The sequence below is a fragment of the Symphalangus syndactylus genome, chromosome 14 (assembly GCF_028878055.3).
Source record: "Symphalangus syndactylus isolate Jambi chromosome 14, NHGRI_mSymSyn1-v2.1_pri, whole genome shotgun sequence".
In the NCBI taxonomy this organism is placed as follows: Eukaryota; Metazoa; Chordata; class Mammalia; order Primates; family Hylobatidae; genus Symphalangus; species Symphalangus syndactylus.
Window position 1 is genome coordinate 117,351,202 of NC_072436.2, and position 19,199 is coordinate 117,370,400.

The 19,199-nt window shown below is 54.5% G+C and overlaps 1 protein-coding gene across 5 annotated transcripts in view; it reads left to right on the forward strand.

Annotated features, from left to right (window-relative positions):
- IFT140 (intraflagellar transport 140) overlaps positions 1–19,199 on the forward strand; it is a 101,868-nt gene that overhangs the window by 80,126 nt on the left and 2,543 nt on the right. For 4 of the 5 annotated variants that reach the window (XM_055243124.2, XM_063618400.1, XM_055243126.2 and 1 more), the window contains 11 exons: positions 2,876–3,053; positions 3,567–3,757; positions 4,317–4,412; positions 4,727–4,859; positions 4,948–5,091; positions 5,678–5,806; positions 5,933–6,115; positions 9,242–9,448; positions 9,697–9,909; positions 9,993–10,159; positions 11,667–11,808. In XM_055243124.2, coding sequence (XP_055099099.1) covers positions 2,876–3,053; positions 3,567–3,757; positions 4,317–4,412; positions 4,727–4,859; positions 4,948–5,091; positions 5,678–5,806; positions 5,933–6,115; positions 9,242–9,448; positions 9,697–9,909; positions 9,993–10,159; positions 11,667–11,808 — 1,783 coding nt within the window. The remainder of the gene's footprint in view (positions 1–2,875; positions 3,054–3,566; positions 3,758–4,316; positions 4,413–4,726; positions 4,860–4,947; positions 5,092–5,677; positions 5,807–5,932; positions 6,116–9,241; positions 9,449–9,696; positions 9,910–9,992; positions 10,160–11,666; positions 11,809–19,199) is intronic. The other variant, XM_063618401.1, reaches the window with a different exon arrangement.

Genomic DNA, 19,199 nt, shown 5'->3' on the forward strand with positions numbered 1-19,199 from the left:
AGAAGCCTTGGTTTTCTGCTGTTAGATGTTTCAGTATGAAGGTGTGACTTCCTGCCTGGAGCTCTAGAGGACCAAGGGCAGCACAGCCTGAGGGGCTGGTGGGCCGGGTGCTCAGGCGTCTCCCTGTGCTGAGCTGGTGGCAGGAGTTCCAAAGCCAAAAGACTGAGGAGCATGAATCAGGACGCTGCTGCCTGTGGCACCTCCCTGGGGTCCCATGCACCCGGCATCACCTTCACCGCGGCGCTGACTGAGCATCCAGGAAGCTGCCAGTGGGTGCACCCAGGTGCTGTGAGGAGCCCCATGTGAGGCCATCAGAGGACACGCATGCGATGGCAGTGGCAGGGAGGCAGGCTCACTTCCCGGCCCCCCGGACGCTTGGCACCCCCACAAGGGCCTGGCCCATGGGTTTGGACACACCCTGTCCTAGCTCCAGGCATGACTATGCCACGTGGCAGGGGCCCTGGGCTGGGCTGGCACGTGTTGCTGCATAAACCTACGAGCAGGGGCTGCCTGGGCCGGTTGCTGCTAAGACACACGCACCTCCCTGCCCTGCGTCTCTGGGTGGTGGAACGCGTCCATGATATTCACCCAAGTACATGTAAAACCAGGCACAAAGTACCTGCTGGCTTTCAGGAGTGGGCACCTGGGTATGCCGCGTTGCAGCCACAGACACCACCACAGGGCCCGTCCCAGGAACCTGCCTCCAGCCCCCAGACTCAGACGCAAGTGTGCCGAGCTTGCCCGGGGCTGCCATCTCGGAGCCATCTGCCCTGTGATTCTGTGGGAGCTGGGGAACCTGAGATGTGGGTAGCCCACACCTCCCGGAGACAGAGGCACTATGGTGGGACTGGGCTCCCTGGCTGTCCTCCCGAGGCCCTTCTCCTCACAGGGGCAGGGCCGCTAGGAAAATGCCCAGCTGCACGCACCCCAGCTCCTCTCACTCATCAGGACAGCGGGCTCGGGACTCTGGGCGGCTGGTCCCTCCAGTCCTCAGAGCGGCCTGTGGCTGTACCAGCAGGCTGTACCAGGGCTGCTGCCCTGCCAAGACTGTGGGCTGGGCCGAGGCTTACCAGCAGGGAGCAGCTGGAATGCGAGGGTGGGCCTGGTTGGGGTGCTCCAAGGCCTCTTGCAGGGTGTGCTGCCTGTGCTTGTGGGAGTATGTGCGTGCGTGTGTGCGCCTGTGCGTGTGTGCCTGCGTGTGTGCGTGTGTGTATGTGCATGTGTGTGCATCTGTGTGTGTGTGTGCAGGCATGTAAATGTGTGCATCCATGTGTGTGGGTGCGCATGTGTGCATCCGTGTGTGCATGTGTCTGTGTGCGTGTGTGCGCATGTATGCGTGCATGTGTGTGCGTGTGTGTGTGTGTGCATATGTGTGTGTGGCTTTGGGGGGGCTTGTAGGGGAGGCACGTGTGGCAGAGGAGAGAGATTCAGGAAGTGACCAGTGCGTCCTCTGCCTGTCCCTGCTCAGTGACCACACTGAGCTGTGGCTTGGAATGGGGCCTTTGTCTGAGGCCCTGAGCCCACATCAGGGCTGAAGCCACAGGCCAGCCCGGCCCCAAGGCCCATGTGGCGGGGTCTCCCTGGATGGCCTTGGACCCACCTCCTGCCCAGCCCCACCGGGAGGCCTGGCTGAGTGCCCCCTGCCACATGCAGACACACGGTTCTCATACAGCGTCATGTCCCCAGGGTGACTGTCAGCAGCCTTTGCCTACCCTGGAGCTGACACAAACCAAGGCCTCAGTCATTTCTGGTCCTGCCTGGATCAGCGCCAGCAGGGGAAGAATGCAGGAAACCTCACGGAGAGGCGGGGGGCCGGGCGCGGTGGCTCATGCCTGTCATCCCAGCAGTGTGGGAGGCCAAGGCAGGTGGATCACTCGAGCTCAGAAGTTCGAGACCAGCCTCGGTAACATGGAGAAACCCTGTCTCTACAAAAAATACAAAAACTTAGCTGGGCGTGGTAGCACACACCTGTGGTCCCAGCTATTCAGGAGGCTGAGGTGGGAGGATCGCTTGAACTCAGGAGGTTGAGGCTGGAATGAGCTGTGATTGTGTCACTGCACTCCAGCCTGGGCAACAGAGGGAGACCCTGTCTTACACAACAAAAGCACCCTAAGGCAGTGTGACTTCCACCATCCCTGCACCTGTGCCCTGATGCAGTTCTGCCCACTTGGCACCCTGTTCCTTCACACACACAAAACTCACTGCCCAAGAGTGGGGCACAGGGCTGGGGTGGAAGGTGCTGTCCCCCGTGTCCCGCTGGTCAGCCCGTCTGCAGGCCTGCCTCCAGGGACCTCTGCTCAGCAGACCTCCAGGGCTCTGCAGAACCCTGCATGGGCTGGGTCACCCTCTCCTGGGGAGGCAGGCCTGGCTCCAGGTTCCAGGGCTGAGTCAGGGTCTGGGCCCTGTACCCCATGCCCCAGGCTCCGCCCTTTGGCTGCCAGACTGTCGGGTGAGGGCCCCTGCTGTGCAGGGCTGGTTTACTGGGGCCCTGCAATCCCAGGCTCAGGTGAGAGCAGGAGGCTCTGTCTCAGAGCAGGTCCTGTGTGTGCAAGCAACACGGGAATCCCACATTTCCTGAGCAGACAGCCGCTTAGAGCAGGGGAAAAGGAGGAGGAGCTTGGTGACCTGCATAATAGGTCCTTCTTTTAATGGGACCCGGCGCCTGCCTCTTGGGGGTTGGGAAGGCCATGGGACTCGGGCACCTCTCTGCATGGCCTGCAGTCTTGCCCAGGGACGGAGCTGATAGGTGAAGGCCCCGCCTCATGCCCCTTTGGCAGCTGTGCCTGATGACTACTTGCCCCAGGAGAAGAGGCCGTAGGGCCAGGGGGCCCTGAGGTGCCGGGCAGGAGCCTCACAGACCCCCGTCTGCCCGCAGCGAGGCCGTCTGGGAGAACATGGCGCGCATGTGCGTGAAGACCCAGCGACTGGACGTGGCCAAGGTGTGCCTGGGGAACATGGGCCATGCCCGCGGGGCCCGAGCGCTGCGTGAGGCGGAGCAGGAACCGGAGCTAGAGGCCCGCGTGGCCGTGCTGGCCACACAGCTGGGCATGCTGGTGAGGGGCGCCCACCGTGGGGTGGGCGGGAAGGCACCACGCCTGCCACAGCCACAGCCCCCCGGGGAAGGAGGAGGCACGCCCACCGGCCTGAGCTTGCACTGATGTGGGCAGAGCCGAGAGGCATGGCCCAAGAGAGCTGGGCAGACAGTGGCGGTGCAGGTGAGGCCGGTGGAGGCTAGGCGACCGCCGGCTCTCCAGGGTGTGTGCCTGTCAGGTGTGTGGACCTGGAACAGAGCGCCCGAGAGACCCCCAGGTCAGCAGGGCTAAGCACGGGACTTCTGAGGGGGCTGTGGGAGGTGGGGCTACCCCTTGGTGGTGCATCTCACTCTCTAGCCATGGGACAGGGATGCCCCGTGGGTGTGTGGCGTTCGCTGTGCCCGCAGCGGCCCCGTGTGTCAGTGTGCTTGGCAGTGTCGGAAGGCGCAGTGACCGGTGTGCTGGCGTGGAACAGTGTGTTTGAAGCGTGGGTTTGTGGAGGCTGCACGACACCTGCCCGTCCTCATTCCTCAGGAGGATGCCGAGCAGCTGTACAGGAAGTGCAAGCGCCACGACCTCCTGAACAAGTTCTACCAGGCTGCGGGCCGGTGGCAGGAGGCCCTCCAGGTAGCCGAGCACCATGACCGCGTGCACCTACGCAGCACCTACCACCGCTACGCCGGGCACCTGGAGGCCAGCGCCGACTGCAGCCAGGCCCTCAGTTAGTGAGTGCGGCCCTCGCATCCTCTTCCCTGCCTCTCTGAACGGCCCTGGCTCGTGAGGCCTCTGTGTGTGCTGTGGTGAGGTGGCCAGGGAGGTTCTCAGAGGAGGCATCTGTCTCAGGGCGGTGGCAGCCTTCTCGGCAGGAAGCTTCTGGGAGTCTCGGAGATGTGGGGTTGCCCCTTCCATCCTGGGCCACCCAGCTTTCAAGGCAGGAGACAGAAAGACGTCTGTCCCATTGCTGGTGTCGGTTGCCGAGCACAGATGGGTCTAGTGTCTCCTGAGGACAGACAAACCCCATGTCACCCTCTCCAGAGGAGGAGCTGCTCTTAGACCCGTTCCCAGGGTGCAGATGGGCGACCCGCCTCCCAGGCCCCCACAGTGCAGGAAGCCCCCACTGCCCCCCGGCCGCGTGTGCTCAGGCTCCGCAGAGCTGCAGGCCGGGAGCCCACACCCCGAGGGCCGCCGCTCTGATGCGTTTCACCAACGCTGCCCCTCAGGCCACCTGGTTCCCGTGGGGCTGGGATGGGAGGGAACGAGGACCTCTGTCTTCTCCTCTCATAGCTACGAGAAGTCAGACACGCACCGCTTCGAGGTGCCCAGGATGCTGTCGGAGGACCTGCCGTCCCTGGAGCTCTACGTGAATAAAATGAAGGATAAGTGAGTGTCCCCACTAGGGCTGGTGGGACCGCACTCCGTCCTGGAGGTTTGCAGGGAGCCCAGGGCGTGCTGAGGCGGCTCCCTTCCCGAGCTTCCTGCATGAGTGGGCAGCGTCCTCCTGTCTCCTCAGAGCCATGCCAGGGCCCTGAGCCGGGCCCTCCCTTTGAGCAGAGCCCAGGTTCCTCACTCGTGGCCCAGCCTGTTTGCAGGTCAGGTGACATACACTCTACGGGTGGCACAGGGGCGGGGTGGGGGCCGTTCTGGGTTGGAGCGGGGCTCGGATGGAGAACCCATGGCCTTGGGGCTGCCCGCAGGACCCTGTGGCAGTGGTGGGCGCAGTACCTGGAGAGCCAGGGCGAGATGGACGCCGCGCTGCACTACTACCAGCTGGCCCAGGACCACTTCTCCCTGGTCCGCATCCACTGCTTCCAGGGCAATGTCCAGAAGGTAAGAGCCCCTCAGGGGAGCCAGCCAGGTGGACACGAGGCGGACACAAGGTCACCGTGTCTTGTCTTTGGGCTCTTTGTCTTTCTAGGCTGCGCAAATAGCCAACGAGACAGGAAACCTGGCAGCCGCCTACCACCTCGCCCGCGAGTACGAGAGTCAGGAGGAGGTCGGTCAGGCGGTACACTTCTACACCCGGGCACAGGCCTTCAAGAATGCCATCCGCCTGTGCAAGGTACCACGGGGCCGGGGCGGGGAGCCGGCGCTTCTCGAGGTCCCCTGAAGGGAGCTTCAAGTAGAAAAGTGGACAGAGAGAATCGTGTCAGTGATACGTGGTCCAGCTGGTGTCTGCCACTCACTGCTCACCCCGCCTGCCTCACCCGCCCACCCCTCTGCCCACCCCTGGCCACTTCCATCTGACATTGTTTGCAAAGCACTGAATTGTCCCCAGATGTTACCCAGGCTCCAGAGTGGGTTGTGAGGCTGCTCGCGGCCTATGGCCTTGCAGACGGCAGACCCTTCCTAGACAGCTGGTGGGCGTTCTGCACCACACAAATGTCCCAGCCCGGGCTCTCGCTTCCAAAAGCATCTCCCGTGTCAGGTATTTCTTGCAGTGCTCTGTGAAATAGAGCCCAGAGCATCGGAAAATCCTTGTAGACAAACCCAGTAAATCATCAGCTCCTTAAAACCCATAACCGCAGAGATCACTGAGCAGCATATCAAAGTGAAGGGATGGGTTCACACCCGGCCACATTCCAGAATCTCAGCGGACCCAGGGAAGCCAGGGGAGCTGCTTCAGGGCCCTGCCTCTCTCCCTGCAGGAGAATGGCCTGGACGACCAGCTCCTGAACTTGGCCCTGCTGAGCTCACCCGAGGACATGATTGAGGCGGCCCGATACTATGAGGAGAAGGGCGTGCAGATGGACAGGGCGGTCATGCTGTACCACAAGGTGAGGGCCGGCCACCGGCGGGGACCTGGGGTAGGGTAGCAGGCCGGGGGGCCCTTGCCTGTGCGAGGCCTCCGTTCTCGGGCCCCCAGGCCTCAGGCAGCTGCTCAGAGCCCGCCATATCCGCAGGCTGGCCACTTCTCCAAGGCCCTGGAGCTGGCCTTTGCCACCCAGCAGTTTGCGGCCCTGCAGCTCATAGCAGAGGACCTGGATGAGACGTCAGACCCTGCACTCCTGGCCCGCTGCTCCGACTTCTTCATCGAGCACAGTCAGTACGAGAGGGCAGTGGAGCTGCTGCTGGCCGCCAGGAAGGTACGGGGCCAGCGGGGCCTGGGCTCGGCTGCACGCAGGCACCACGGCTCAGGTCCCCTGTCCCCAGAGACCGTGGGAATGGCTGCTTGCTTGGTTATGAGTTCTCGAGGGAGGCTGTGGTGGGTGCCCCCGCACTAGGTTTCACGTACGGCACACCCAGGAGGTCCGCAAGTGTAGACTCGCCATCTTTCACGTGGGCATCTGATCACACACAGGGAATTGCACTCACCTATGGTGGGGGATAAAAATGCACAGAACACAAAATTTACCATCTTAGCCTTTTTTTTTTTTTTTTTTTTTTTTTGAGACAGGGTCTCACTCTGTTGCCCAGGCTGCATTGTGGTGGTGCCATCTTGGTTCACTGCAGCCTCAACTTCCCAGGTTCAAGCAACCCTCCTTCCTCCTGAGTAGCTGGGAATACAGGTGTGTGCCACCATCCCCAGCTAATTTTTAAAATTTTTTTTCATGGACTCAGGGTCTTGCTATGTTGCTCAGATTGGTCCTGAACTGCTGGGCTCAAGCAGTCCTCCTGCCTCAGCCTCCCAAAGCACTGGGACTGTAGATGTGAGCCCTGTGAGTGGCCAGGAACAGTTTATTCAAATGGAAATATGGGTGGTTCCCAAATACAAAATGCTTAGCTTTATTCACGATAGAAATACAGATCAAAATTCACGGAGATGCCATTTTTTACTGGGCTACTAAGGGTGAAAAGGTGAGAAAACCCACTGGATTATCGTGGGAAGCAGATATACCCAGGCCCTGTGGAACGCAGCAGGCAGAACCCATCATAACACAAGGTCTCCCTTGTCCCAGCCTCGCCTTCCCTGGGGAGTTCATCCTGACAGACACACTGACGCACATGTGAGTGGTGTGTGCACAGGGCAGGCTCCACAGAGGGTTCACACAGCAAGGACACCGGCCCTCGTGTCTGTCACCAGGATGGTTGAATCCCCAGGGCTTCCTCAGCAGTGTGGACGTCTACGCAGCAGAGAGCGTGTGGCAGCCCCCAGCGTACTGAGATGGAAACACCTCCAAGGCAGAATTCTTTTTCTTCTGAGACATACTATTTTTCTTTTTTCTTTTTTTTTTTTTTTTTTTGAGACGGAGTCTCGCTCTGTCACCAGGCTGGAGTGCAGTGGCGCGATCTCGGCTCACTGCAGCCTCCACTTCCTGGGTTCAAGCGATTCTCCTACTTCAGCCTCCCAGGTAGTGGGGACTACAGGTGCCTGCCACCACACCCAGCTAATTTTTGTATTTTAGTAGAGATGGGGTTCCACTGTGTTGGCCAGGATAGTCTCGATCTCTTGACCTCGTGATCCGCCCCCCTCGGCCTCCCAAAGTGCTGGGATTACAGGCGTGAGCCACCGCACCTGGCTGACATAGTCTCTTTTTTATTTTTTTTTGAAATGGAGCTTCACTCTTGTTGCCCAGGCTGTAGTGTAATGGAACGATCTCAGCTCACCGCAACCTCCACCTCCTGGGTTCAAGTGATTCTCCTGCCTCAGATTCCCCAGTAGCTGGGATTACAGGCATGCACCACCACGCCCGGCTAATTTTGTATTTTTATTTTTATATATATTTTTTTTTTGAGACAGAGTCTCGCTCTGTCACCCAGACTGTAGTGCAGTGGCGCAATCTTGGCTCACTGCAACCTCAGCCTCCCGGGTTCAAGCGATTACCCGCCTCAGCCTTCCAAGTAGCTGGGACTATAGGCACGCACCATCACGCCTGTGTTAATTTTTTGTGTTTTAGTAGAGACGGGGTTTCACCATGTTGGCCAGGATGGTCTCGATCTCCTGACCTCATGATCCACCCGCCTCAGCCTCCCAAGGTGCTTGAGATTACAGGCATGAGCCATGGCGCCCAGCCTAATTTTGTATTTTTAGTAGAGACAGGGTTTCTCCATGTTGGTCAGGCTGGTCTTGAACTCCCGACCTCAGGTGATTTGCCTACCTCGGCCTCCCAAAGTGCTGGGATTACAGGTGTGAGCCCCCGTGCTCAGCCATATTCTTTTTTATATATATATAAATGTGTTATTGCTTCATATATATTTGTGGGTTATTACTGTTTTTTTCTTGTGGAGATGGGGTTCTTGCTGTGTTGCCCAGGCTGGTCTCAAACTCCTGGGCCCAAGTGATCCTCTCACCTTGGCCTCCCAAAGTGCTGGAATTACAGGCGTGAGCCAACATGCCTGGCCTAAGACATATTCTCAGGTGAAGAATATAAAATTTTTCTTAAAATGAGGGCTGGGCGCGGTGGCTCATGCCTGTAATCCCAGCACTTCCGGAGGCTGAGGTGGGTGGATGACCTGAGGTCAGTAGTTTGAGCCCAGCCTGACCAACAGGGAGAAACCCTGTCTCTACTAAGAAAATTATAAAATTAGCTGAGCATGGTGGCAGGCGCCTGTAATCCCAGCTACTTGGGAGGCTGAGGCAGGAGAATGGCTTGAACCCGGGAGGTGGAGGTTGCAGTGAGCCGAGATTGCGCCACTGCACTCCAGCCTAGTCAATAAGAGTGAAACCCCATCTCAGAAAAAAATATATATATTTCTTAAAATGTTAGGAAAATCAGGCCGGCGCGGTGGCTTGTGCCTGCAATCCCAGCACTTTGGGAGGCTAAGGCAGGAGGATTGCTTGAGCCCAGGAGTTCAAGACCAGCCTGGGCAACATAGCAAAACCCAGTCTCTACTGAAAATACAAAAACTGAGGTGGGAAGATCACCTGACCCTGGGGAGGTGGCGGCTGCCATGATGGCACCACTGCACTCCAGCCTGGGGGACAGAGTGAGACCCTGTTTCAAAAATTTAATTTTAAAAATTCAGAATTATAGAAGAAAATTACCAGTTTCCTTTTCTCCCAAACATAATATTCTCTTAAGCATATATCACTTGAGACTATTGTTTCCTTCCTTCCATTCTGGAATGTTAACAGTGTGAGAAAGTAACGTGAATGACTGTAGGTCGGTGAGGCGGGGGAGACATCCTTGTCCCCTCCATACCCACCCCAGCTAGACAAAGGCCGCCGCTGAGCCGAGGGGCCTGGTTTCCTCTGAAGCGGTGGCAGATGAGGGGCACACCTCAGTTCCCGGCCCCCTCGGCAGCCGCGTCCCGTTTCTGCACCTTTGCAGTATCAGGAAGCCCTGCAGCTGTGCCTGGAGCAGAACATGAGCGTCACCGCGGAGATGGCGGAAAAGATGACCGTGGCCAAGGACTCCTCGGACCTGCCTGAGGAGTCGCGGCGGGAGCTGCTGGAGCAGATAGCAAACTGCTGCATGCGCCAGGGCAGCTACCACCTGGCCACCAAGAAGTACACGCAGGCCGGCAACAGGCTGAAGGTGAGCGCCGGCCCCTCTCCCGGCCCCAGCCCGCGGCTGCCTCACAGGCAGTTAGGCTGCGGGCCCCCTGCATGCGTCTCCATTTGCCTTCGTGATTACCCCGAGCTAGGGCTGAGCCTTTCTGTCCAGGAAGAGCACAACCACTAAGATCTGTCTCTACCGGGAAGCCCTGAGCCCCTCTTCTTGTGAGAGCTCCTGCTCGGGGTCCCAGCCCCTGCTTGCCTGAGCCCGGCTGTCTCTCTGCCTAGGCCATGAGGGCGCTGCTCAAATCCGGAGACACAGAGAAAATCACGTTCTTCGCGAGCGTGTCCAGGCAGAAGGAAATCTACATCATGGCTGCTAACTACCTGCAGTCCCTGGACTGGCGGAGGGAGCCAGAGATCATGAAGAACATCATCAGCTTCTACACCAAGGGGCAGGCCCTGGACCTCCTGGCCGGCTTTTATGACGCTTGTGCCCAGGTGCAGGCCCTCCCTGGGATGCCAGCGGGGCCCCGGGGAGGGCTGTGGAGCCCAGCAGGTCTTGACGGGTCTCATCTGTACAGGTGGAGATTGATGAATACCAGAACTACGACAAAGCCCATGGGGCGCTGACTGAGGCCTACAAGTGCCTGGCCAAGGCCAAGGCCAAGAGCCCCCTGGACCAGGAGACCAGGCTGGCGCAGCTGCAGAGCAGGATAGCACTGGTGAAGAGGTTCATCCAGGCCCGCAGGTGCGCCCCCGGGGCCAGCAGGGACAGGCCGGGGCAGATGTGACTACAGGGCCGGGGCTGACCATGAGAAACCCCAGCCAGCAAAGGGGCAGGACAGCAGACGGGAGCTCACTCAGGACAGCGCTGCTGCTAAAGACACACCCCACCTCCTCCTGGGAGCCCTCAGAACCCGGGCACAGCCTCGGGCGGGCGTTCTGGAAACACCGGACACGCTGAGAGAGAAACCTGCTGGGGGAGTGGGTGGAGGAGGCAGATCTGGAGCAGGAGAGGGTGTGTCTGGGGAGCCATAGACCTGCTTAAGGTGTGCAGGGGCCGGGCAGGGGAGTCCTGAGTGAGCGCCACTGTGTGACCTGGGGTGGGGGGACCATGGTGACCAGCGGGCTCATGCCTCTCCACAGGTCAACTGCCACCAGCTCCAAGCTTGTGGAGAGGAGACCCACGCAGCCGATCGTCTCGGTTTTCAGGAGAGCCCGAGATTCTAAGTTTATTTGAACACCTCCCCGTCTTTATTATGGGCAGGTGACTCAGCTCTTCAGAGAGCTGCTGTGTGGACAGCACGGTGGGCATTCGCCTGCGCGCGTCAGGGCCCAACGTCTGTCTCAGCTGGCAAAGGCGTTTTCCTTATCTGAGCACCTTTTCCAAAACAAGAGTTCTAGAAGTACTTTGAACAATGTCGTACAAAGCGGTGCCCCTTGGAAGGGCACGGTCCGCCTGCACGTGTCGATTCTGGGGTATCAGTGTCTCACAGATGTCTGCTGAGCTGAGGCCACAGGGCAGGAGCGGAGGAGAATCGATAGCAGCTGGTTGTCAGGGATAGCACAGGACGTGGGTGGAGGGGAGACGACGTGTGAGGGCCAGGGTGGGCAGCCTTCCACGGGCCAGGGGTCAGAGGGCAGGCCAGGCGCCTGTCTGGAATGGCCGAGTCAGTGGGTGGCCAGATGGGCCCTGGACCCTCCTGACATGGGAGCCTGAGCTCCACATGGCTCCAGTCAGCTGCCCCGGGCCACGCTGTGTTCCAGCAGGCTCACCTCCCTGGTGTCGCCCCAGCTCACAGGCCACACACCCTGCCCTGCCACAGAGCCTCACGCCAGGTCACACACGCAGCCTGTGTGCGGGCAGCCTCTCTGCTTGGAGGGTTCTTCCCAGCGGCCTCTGGCAAGGGGTGCCGTGTGCCTCTCCATGCACCCTGTCCACATGCACCACATCCCCTCTGGGTCACACTTGGCCCAGAGGTTTCTAGTTCCATAGAGCAGGAACTAGGGGTCCGAAGTCTTTGGTCTTCAGTCCAAGCATAGGACCCAGCATTCAAGTGATCAGTAAGAGTGTTAAATGGATGAGTTAATTTATGAATGAACAAATTAAGGAATTAATGAATGAATTAACTTCATAGAAAGTTTCCTCCTGCCGTTCTGGAGAGCTCCTCTTACAGGCCGAGAGTCTCCTCTGGCCTCTGATAGCAGTAGGTGTTCAGGGCTTGGGGCGCAGGCCTCATTTCTGCTCTCGGCAGGACATACACGGAGGACCCCAAGGAGTCCATCAAGCAGTGTGAGCTGCTCCTGGAGGAACCAGACCTGGACAGCACCATCCGCATCGGGGACGTCTATGGCTTCCTGGTGGAGCACTACGCGCGGAAGGAGGAGTACCAGACGGTGAGGCCCGAGTGCTGCCCACTGGCAGCATCCCGCTGCGCAAGGCTCCTGACACGAAGGCTTAAGAGTTCAAATTGAGGCTGTGCGTGGTGGCTCACTCCTGTAATCCCAGCACTTTGGGAGGCTGAGGCAGGAGAATGACTTGAGCCCAGGAGTTCAAGAGCAGCCTGGGCAACATGGTGAAACCCCATCTCTACAAAAAAGGAAAAAATTAGCCAGGCATGGTGGCTCACACCTGGGGTCCCAGCTGCTTGGGAGGCTGAGGTGGGAGGATCACTTGAGCCCAGGAGGTTAAGGCTGCAGTGAGATCTGATGGCGCCACTGCACTCCAGCCTGGGTGACAGAGCGAGACCCTGTCTCAAAAGAAAAAAAAAAATCTGTCGGTAGCAAAAAGTAACAGTCTCACGCTGTTACTGGCTGTTACTAGCAGTGTCACAGGGAAGCCACAGACTGACTTTGTTTGTGAAGAACTGTCTGCATGTGCCCAAGTCTGAATAACCACGATTTCTTTTTCAGGGATTTTTACAAAAAAAGAAAATGGTGTTCCATTTTTTAGTCGCTTTGTTATTTTTTAATTTTAGAGACAGCATATAGTCACTTTAAAGTGACTAGCTAATAACTTACTTAGCTGCAGTGTTTTAGTGTTTTTCCTCATCTTCACCAACATTTGATCATTCTTTCTAATTCTAGCTGTCCTAGAGGGTGAATGGTACCTCGCTGTGGTTTAAATTTACGTTTTCTGGATGAGTAGCGATGTGGAGTTCCTTCTCATGTGCTTATGATCCATTTACACATCTTCTGTGAAGCCTTCAAGTCTCCTCTCATCATTTTATTGGGTTTTCTTATTATTATTATTTTTTTTTTTTGAGGCGGAGTCTCACTCTGTCACACAGGCTGAATGAAGTGCAGTGGTGTGATCTCGGCTCACTGCAAGCTCTGCCTCCCGGGTTCAAGCGATTCTCCTGCCTCAGCCTCCCGAGTAGCTGGGACTACAGGTGTGCGTCAGCATGCCTATAGAGATGGGGTTTCACCATGTTGGCCAGGCTGGTCTTGAACTCCTGACCTCAAGTGATCCACCTGCCTCTACCTCCCAAAGTGCTGGGATTACAGGCATCAGCCACCGCGCACAGCCGAAGTTCCCTTCTATTCCTTTTTTCCTCTGCTTCTGAAATTCCAATGACTTGTATATACAGTACCATCCTCTAGCTCAACTGATGCTCTTCTTTTCTCCCCCAAGGATTTTTTCTGTTTTTCATTTTAGGGATTTGCCATTCCTGTTGCTTCAAGTTTACCAGCTTTCCTCCTGCAGTGTCTCACTCTGATGCTAATCCCATCCATCTTTTTAATGTCAGTTTTCTACCAGTCAACTTTTTCTACCAGTTTTTATTATTGTTCCTTTGAACCTTCTTTCCTGCCTTCTTTTTAGTTGATTTTTTTTTTTTTTTTTTTGAGATGGAGTCTCGCTCTGTCGCCCAGCCTGGAGTGCAGTGGCGCAATCTCGGCTCACTGCAAGCTCTGCCACCTGGGTTCACGCCATTCTCCTACCTCAGCCTCCCAAGTAGCTGGGACTACAGGCGCCCACCACCACGCCCGGCTAATTTTTTTGTATTTTTAGTAGAGACGGGGTTTCACCGTGTTAGCCAGGATGGTCTCAATCTCCTGACCTCATGATCTGCCCACCTCGGCCTCCCAAAGTGCTGGGATTACAGGCGTGAGCCACCGCGCCTGGCCTTTGTTGAATATTTTTTACAATTTCATTTTAGCTATCAGCTTTTTATCTCTACTTTTCACTTCTTTCCCCATATCTTTCATGTCTCTATTATGCTTACTCTTAGCTCTACCTTCTTGAGCATATGAAGCACATTTATAATAGTGGTTTTAACATCCTTGTCTCCTAACTCAATCTGTGTCATTTCTGGATCTGTTTCTGTTGATTGATTCTTATTATTATGGTTCATATTTTCTGCCTCTTTGGATGTTTGATCGTTTATTATTGGATTCCAGACATTGTGAGTGTTTTAGGTTGTTGGGTGATGGAGTCTCTCTCTTCTTTCAACCTTTCTCTCTCTGTCAGTGTGTGTGTGTGTGTGTTCTTTTAAATATTTTTGAACTGTTCTGGGACAAGGTTAAGTTACTTGGGAATAATGTGATCATCTTGCAGCTTGCTTCTTAGCTTTGTTAGTGGGGTCTAGAACAGCCTTGAGTCTAGTGCTAATTTCATCCCACTATCCAGGCAATACCCTTGTGAGGTCTCTGCTCTTCTCACTGACTCCTGTATTGGGAGGTCTTTCCACTCTGGCTGCTGGGAGTGCAAACAATTCCTGGCCATGTGTGATCACTCACTCTCCGGCCATGTGTGACCACTCCCCGGCCATGTGTGACCACTCCCCGGCCATGTGTGATCACTCCCTGGACATCTGTGATCACTCTCCGGCCATGTGTGATCACTCCCCGGCCATGTGTGATCACTCCCTGGACATCTGTGATCACTCTCCGGCCATGTGTGATCACTCTCTAGCCATGTGTGATCACTCTCCGGCCATGTGTGACCACTCCCCGGCCATGTGTGATCACTCCCCGGCCATGTGTGATCACTCTCCGGCCATGTGTGATCACTCTCCGGCCATGTGTGATCACTCACTCTCTGGCCATGTGTGATCACTCCCCGGCCATGTGTGATCACTCCCCGGCCATGTGTGATCACTCCCCGGCCATGTGTGATCACTCTCCGGCCATGTGTGATCACTCTCCGGCCATGTGTGATCACTCACTCTCTGGCCATGTGTGATCACTCCCCAGCCATGTGTGATCACTCCCCGGCCATGTGTGATCACTCCCTGGACATCTGTGATCACTCTCCGGCCATGTGTGATCACTCCCCAGCCATGTGTGATCACTCACTTTCTGGCCATGTGTGATCACTCACTCTCTGGCCATGTGTGATCACTCACTTTCTGGCCATGTGTGATCACTCTCTGGGGATTGTTCCACCTGATTATTTCCTGTGGTCTTTCCCTGGCCTCGGTTACTTTCTTCACATACATGCACTATTCAGCACTCAGATGAAGACACGGATAGAACCCTCTGCAGGACTCTGAAGTGCTCTGTCTCTATTCTCTCCTGTCCAGTACTGTATCCCACAAGTTCTAGCCACCTGGGCCTCCTCAAACTATGAACTTTCTTCTCAGCATAGGCAGACTGCTGTCTCTGTTACCCTCTTCCTGCACTGAGGCCTGAAAACTCTCGAGGCAGTAAGCTGGGAAACTGAATTTATCTTTGTGAAATGTCCCCTTGATCTCCGGCAATACTGTCTTGAGGTATACCAAATCTAACACTGGTATAGCTAGTCCTGCTGTCTTATGCTGTGTTGTATAGTGTATCTTTTTCCTTCCTTTTTACCTTCTGCCTATCTGTGTCATTGTATTTAAAGTATATTGCTAATAGCATATAGTTAAGTTTTTCTAGATTTCTGATAATCTTTGCCTTTTAATTGGAATGTTTTGTCCATTTACAGTTAATATAATTAATATGGCTTGATTTCAGGCTACCATTTTTGTTTGGTTTGTCCTACCAGTTTTATTATTGCTTCTTTGAACTTTCTTTCCTGCCATCTTTTAAGTTAGTTGAATATTTTTTACAATTTCATTTTAGCTACCAGCTTTTTATCTCTACTCCTCTCTTTGCATTGTATTTCTAGTGTTTGCCCTGGAGATTACCATAAACATACTTATCACATTAGAGTTAGCAGGTAGGTCCATTTACCCACCCATGTCCCTACCTGTATTTGTCATATGTATAACATTTACATGTATTATAAACACAATATAGTGTTATAATTGTTGCTTTCAACAGTCATATGTATTTTAAAGAAATTAAAAGGAAAGAAATAGTCTTTTACATTTACCTACATATTTACCATTTCTAGTGTTCTTTTTTTTTTTTTTTTTTGAGATGGAGTTTCGCTCTATGTTGCCCAGGCTGGAGTGCAGTGGCGCAATCTCAGCGAGCTGAGATCAGCTGAGATCACCTCCACCTCCCAGGTTCAAGTGATTCTCCTGCCTCAGCCTCCCGAGTAGCTGGGATTACAGGCATGCACCACCACGCCTGGCTAATTTTGTATTTTTAGGAGAGACGGAGTTTCTCCATGTTGGTCAGGCTGGTCTTGAACTCCTGACCTCAGGTGACCCACCTGCCTCGGCCTCCCAAAGCACCATTTCTGGTGTTCTTACTTCTTCCCAATGATTCAGATTTGCATGCGGTATCATTCCTCTTCAGCCTGAGCTCCCTTTAACATTTCTTCAAGTTCAGATCTCCTGATGATGAATTTTCTTACTTTTCATTAATGTGAAATGTATTTATTTTGCCTGTATTCTTTAAGGTTGTTCTCATCAGATAAAGAATCCTGAGGCCAGGCATGGTGGCTCATGCCTGTAATCTCAGCACTTTGGGAGACCAAGGTGGGAGGATTTCTTGAGGCCAGGAGTTCAAGTCCAGCCTGGACAACAAGTGAGACCCCACCTCTGAAAAAAACAGCAAGGCATGGTGGCATGCACCTGCAGTCTTAGCTGCTTGGGAGGCTGAAGTGGGAGGACTGCTTGAGCCCAGGAGGTTGAGTCTGCAGTGAGCTGTGATAGCACCACTGCACTCCAGCCTGGCTGACAGAGCAAGATCCTGATTCAAAAAAAATCCTGATTTGACAGATTTTTTTCCTTTCAGCACTTGAATGTTTTCCCTGTCTGGGCCTCCACTGTTTCTGGAAGAGTCAGCTGTGGGCTGTCTGTGGGGCCCTTACGTGTCACGTGTCTCTCTATCTCCCACCGCTCTGGCTGCTGTCATGATTTTCTTTTTGAATTTGTGTTTCAGCAGTGTGATAATGATGCTCGTAGGTGTTTTCATTTTATTCATACTGGGCTTTTTGGATCTATATTTGTGTTTCGCCAAATTTGGGAAATTTGCTCTTTTTCTCCTTCTGGGACTCCAATTAAATGTTGGGGCTTCCATATCTAGTAGACACACATTGGTGATTACTGCTCATTATTTTCTTTTTTCTGTCCTTTGCATTAATTTGTATTTATCTACAGACTTTCTTCAGCTATCTTCAATCTGCTGTTAACCTCTCCAGCAATTTTTTTAGAGCTTGTATTTTGCAGCCCTAGAATTTACACTTGGTTCTTTTTATTATTTATTGGCTAAAATTCCCTATTTGTTAATTTGTTTAGAATATATTTTATATTTATATCCTAAAGCAGAGTTGTAACTGCTGCTGTAGGATCTTAGCTACCAGTTCCAATATCTGGGTCACGTAGGATTGATCTCTATTACTTGCCTTTTGACTATGGGTCACATTTTCCTGTTTCTTTTTTTTTTTTTTTTTTTTTTTTTGAGACGGAGTCTCGCTCTGTCGCCCAGGCTGGAGTGCAGTGGCGCCCTCTCGGCTCACTGCAAGCTCCGCCTCCCGGGTTCACGCCATTCTCCTGCCTCAGCCTCTCCGAGTAGCTGGGACTACAGGCGCCCGCCACTACGCCCGGCTAATTTTTTTGTATTTTTAGTAGAGACGGGGTTTCACCGTGGTCTCGATCTCCTGACCTCGTGATCCGCCCGCCTCGGCCTCCCAAAGTGCTGGGATTACAAGCGTGAGCCACCGCGCCCGGCCACATTTTCCTGTTTCTTATGTCTAGTCATTTTTTTGTATTGTGGACATTGTGGATAATCCATTGCAGAGACGCTGGGTTCTGTTACATTCCTCCAAAGAGTATTGCTTTTTTGGTTCATTTTATTAGGCAATCACGTTTGCTCGGCTCCGAGCCGGAACTCTTTCCCCTGTGGTGGATAGCAGCTGAAATCCCTGCTTGTAGCTTGAGGTGGCCATCTTAAAGTCTGCGCCTCCCCTGCCTCATGTGTAGTGTGGGAGCAAGTAGTGACAAGGGCACTGTATGCTTAGGATTTGGAATCCCCCTCTATGACTGCTGTATCCCCACATTTCCACCTTCACATTCTAGCTGCTGTGGTCAACAAAAATATTTTTATTTATTTATTTATTTTATTTATTTGAGACGGAGTCTCACTGTGTTGCCCAGGCTGGAGTGCAGTGGCACGATCTCGGCTCACTGCAAGCTCCGCCACCTGGGTTCACGCCATTCTCCTGCTGCAGCCTCCCGAGTAGCTGGGACTACAGGCACCCACCACAACACCCAGCTACTTTTTCTTTTCTGTGTTTTTAGTAAAGACAGGGTTTCACTGTGTTAGCCAGGATGGTCTTGAACTCCTGACCTTGTGATCTGCCCACCTCAGCCTCCCAAAGTGCTGAGATTACAGGCGTGAGCCACCGTGCCCAGCCAACAAAAATCTTGATTCTGGTTCTTTAAGCCTGGAAGAGGGCAGGCTTTGAGGTGGCTGATGCCCACACTGGCCCTGACTTGGGCCTACCCTGAGGCAGAAAGTTGTGAGAAGCAGCCGGGTGCGGTGGCTCACGCCTGTAATCCCAGCACTTGGGGAGGCCAAGGCAGGCGGATCACGAGGTCAGGAGATCGAGACCATCCTGGCTAACACGGTGAAATCCCGTCTCTACTAAAAATACAAAAAATTAGCCGGGTGTGGTGGTGGGCACCTGTAGTCCCAGCTGCTCGGGAGGCTGAGGCAGAAGAATGGTGTGAACCCGGGAGGCGGAGTTTGCAGTGAGCAGAAATCGCACCACTGCACTCCAGCCTGGGCGACACAGCGAGACTCCGTCTCAACAAAGAAAAAAATAAAAAGTTGTGAGAAGCAGGAAGCCCACCCAGTGCCACCCGCTCCCAGCATCAGCCTGCTCGCGGCTGCCGCCAGTGCCTTTCCATGTGTCCGTCGTTGTTAGGGGGAGGGCTGCTCTCACAGGAGTTGTGCTGCCGTTGTCAGAAGCCTCTCTTCTCATTCTTTTTTCGTCTTCTGAGACAGAGTCCTTGCTCTGTTGCCTGCCTGGAGTGCAGTGGCATGATCTTGGCTCACTGCAACCTCCACCTCTTAACCTCAAGCAATTGTCTTGCCTCAGCCTCCCAGGTAGCTGGGACTACAGGTGCCCGCCACCACGCCCAGCTAATTTTTGTATTTTTTTTTTTTTTTTTTTTTTTTTAGTAGAGACAGGGTTTCACCGTGTTAGCCAGGATGGTCTTGATCTCCTGACCTCGTGATCCATCTGCCTCGGCCTCCCAAAGTGCTGGGATTACAGGCGTGAGCCACCGCGCCCGGCCTCTTTTTCAACCATAATTCTGTTGTAGCCAACATACAGAATTGCATGCACCTGCATCTGTCAAGACCCTGCAGCTATGCCAATGCCTGCAGGGCCTCCACGCCCACTAGTTGTGTTGCCCTAGCAGATAGTTCCCGGGGCTCACAAACTGAGTATCGAGAAATGAGCC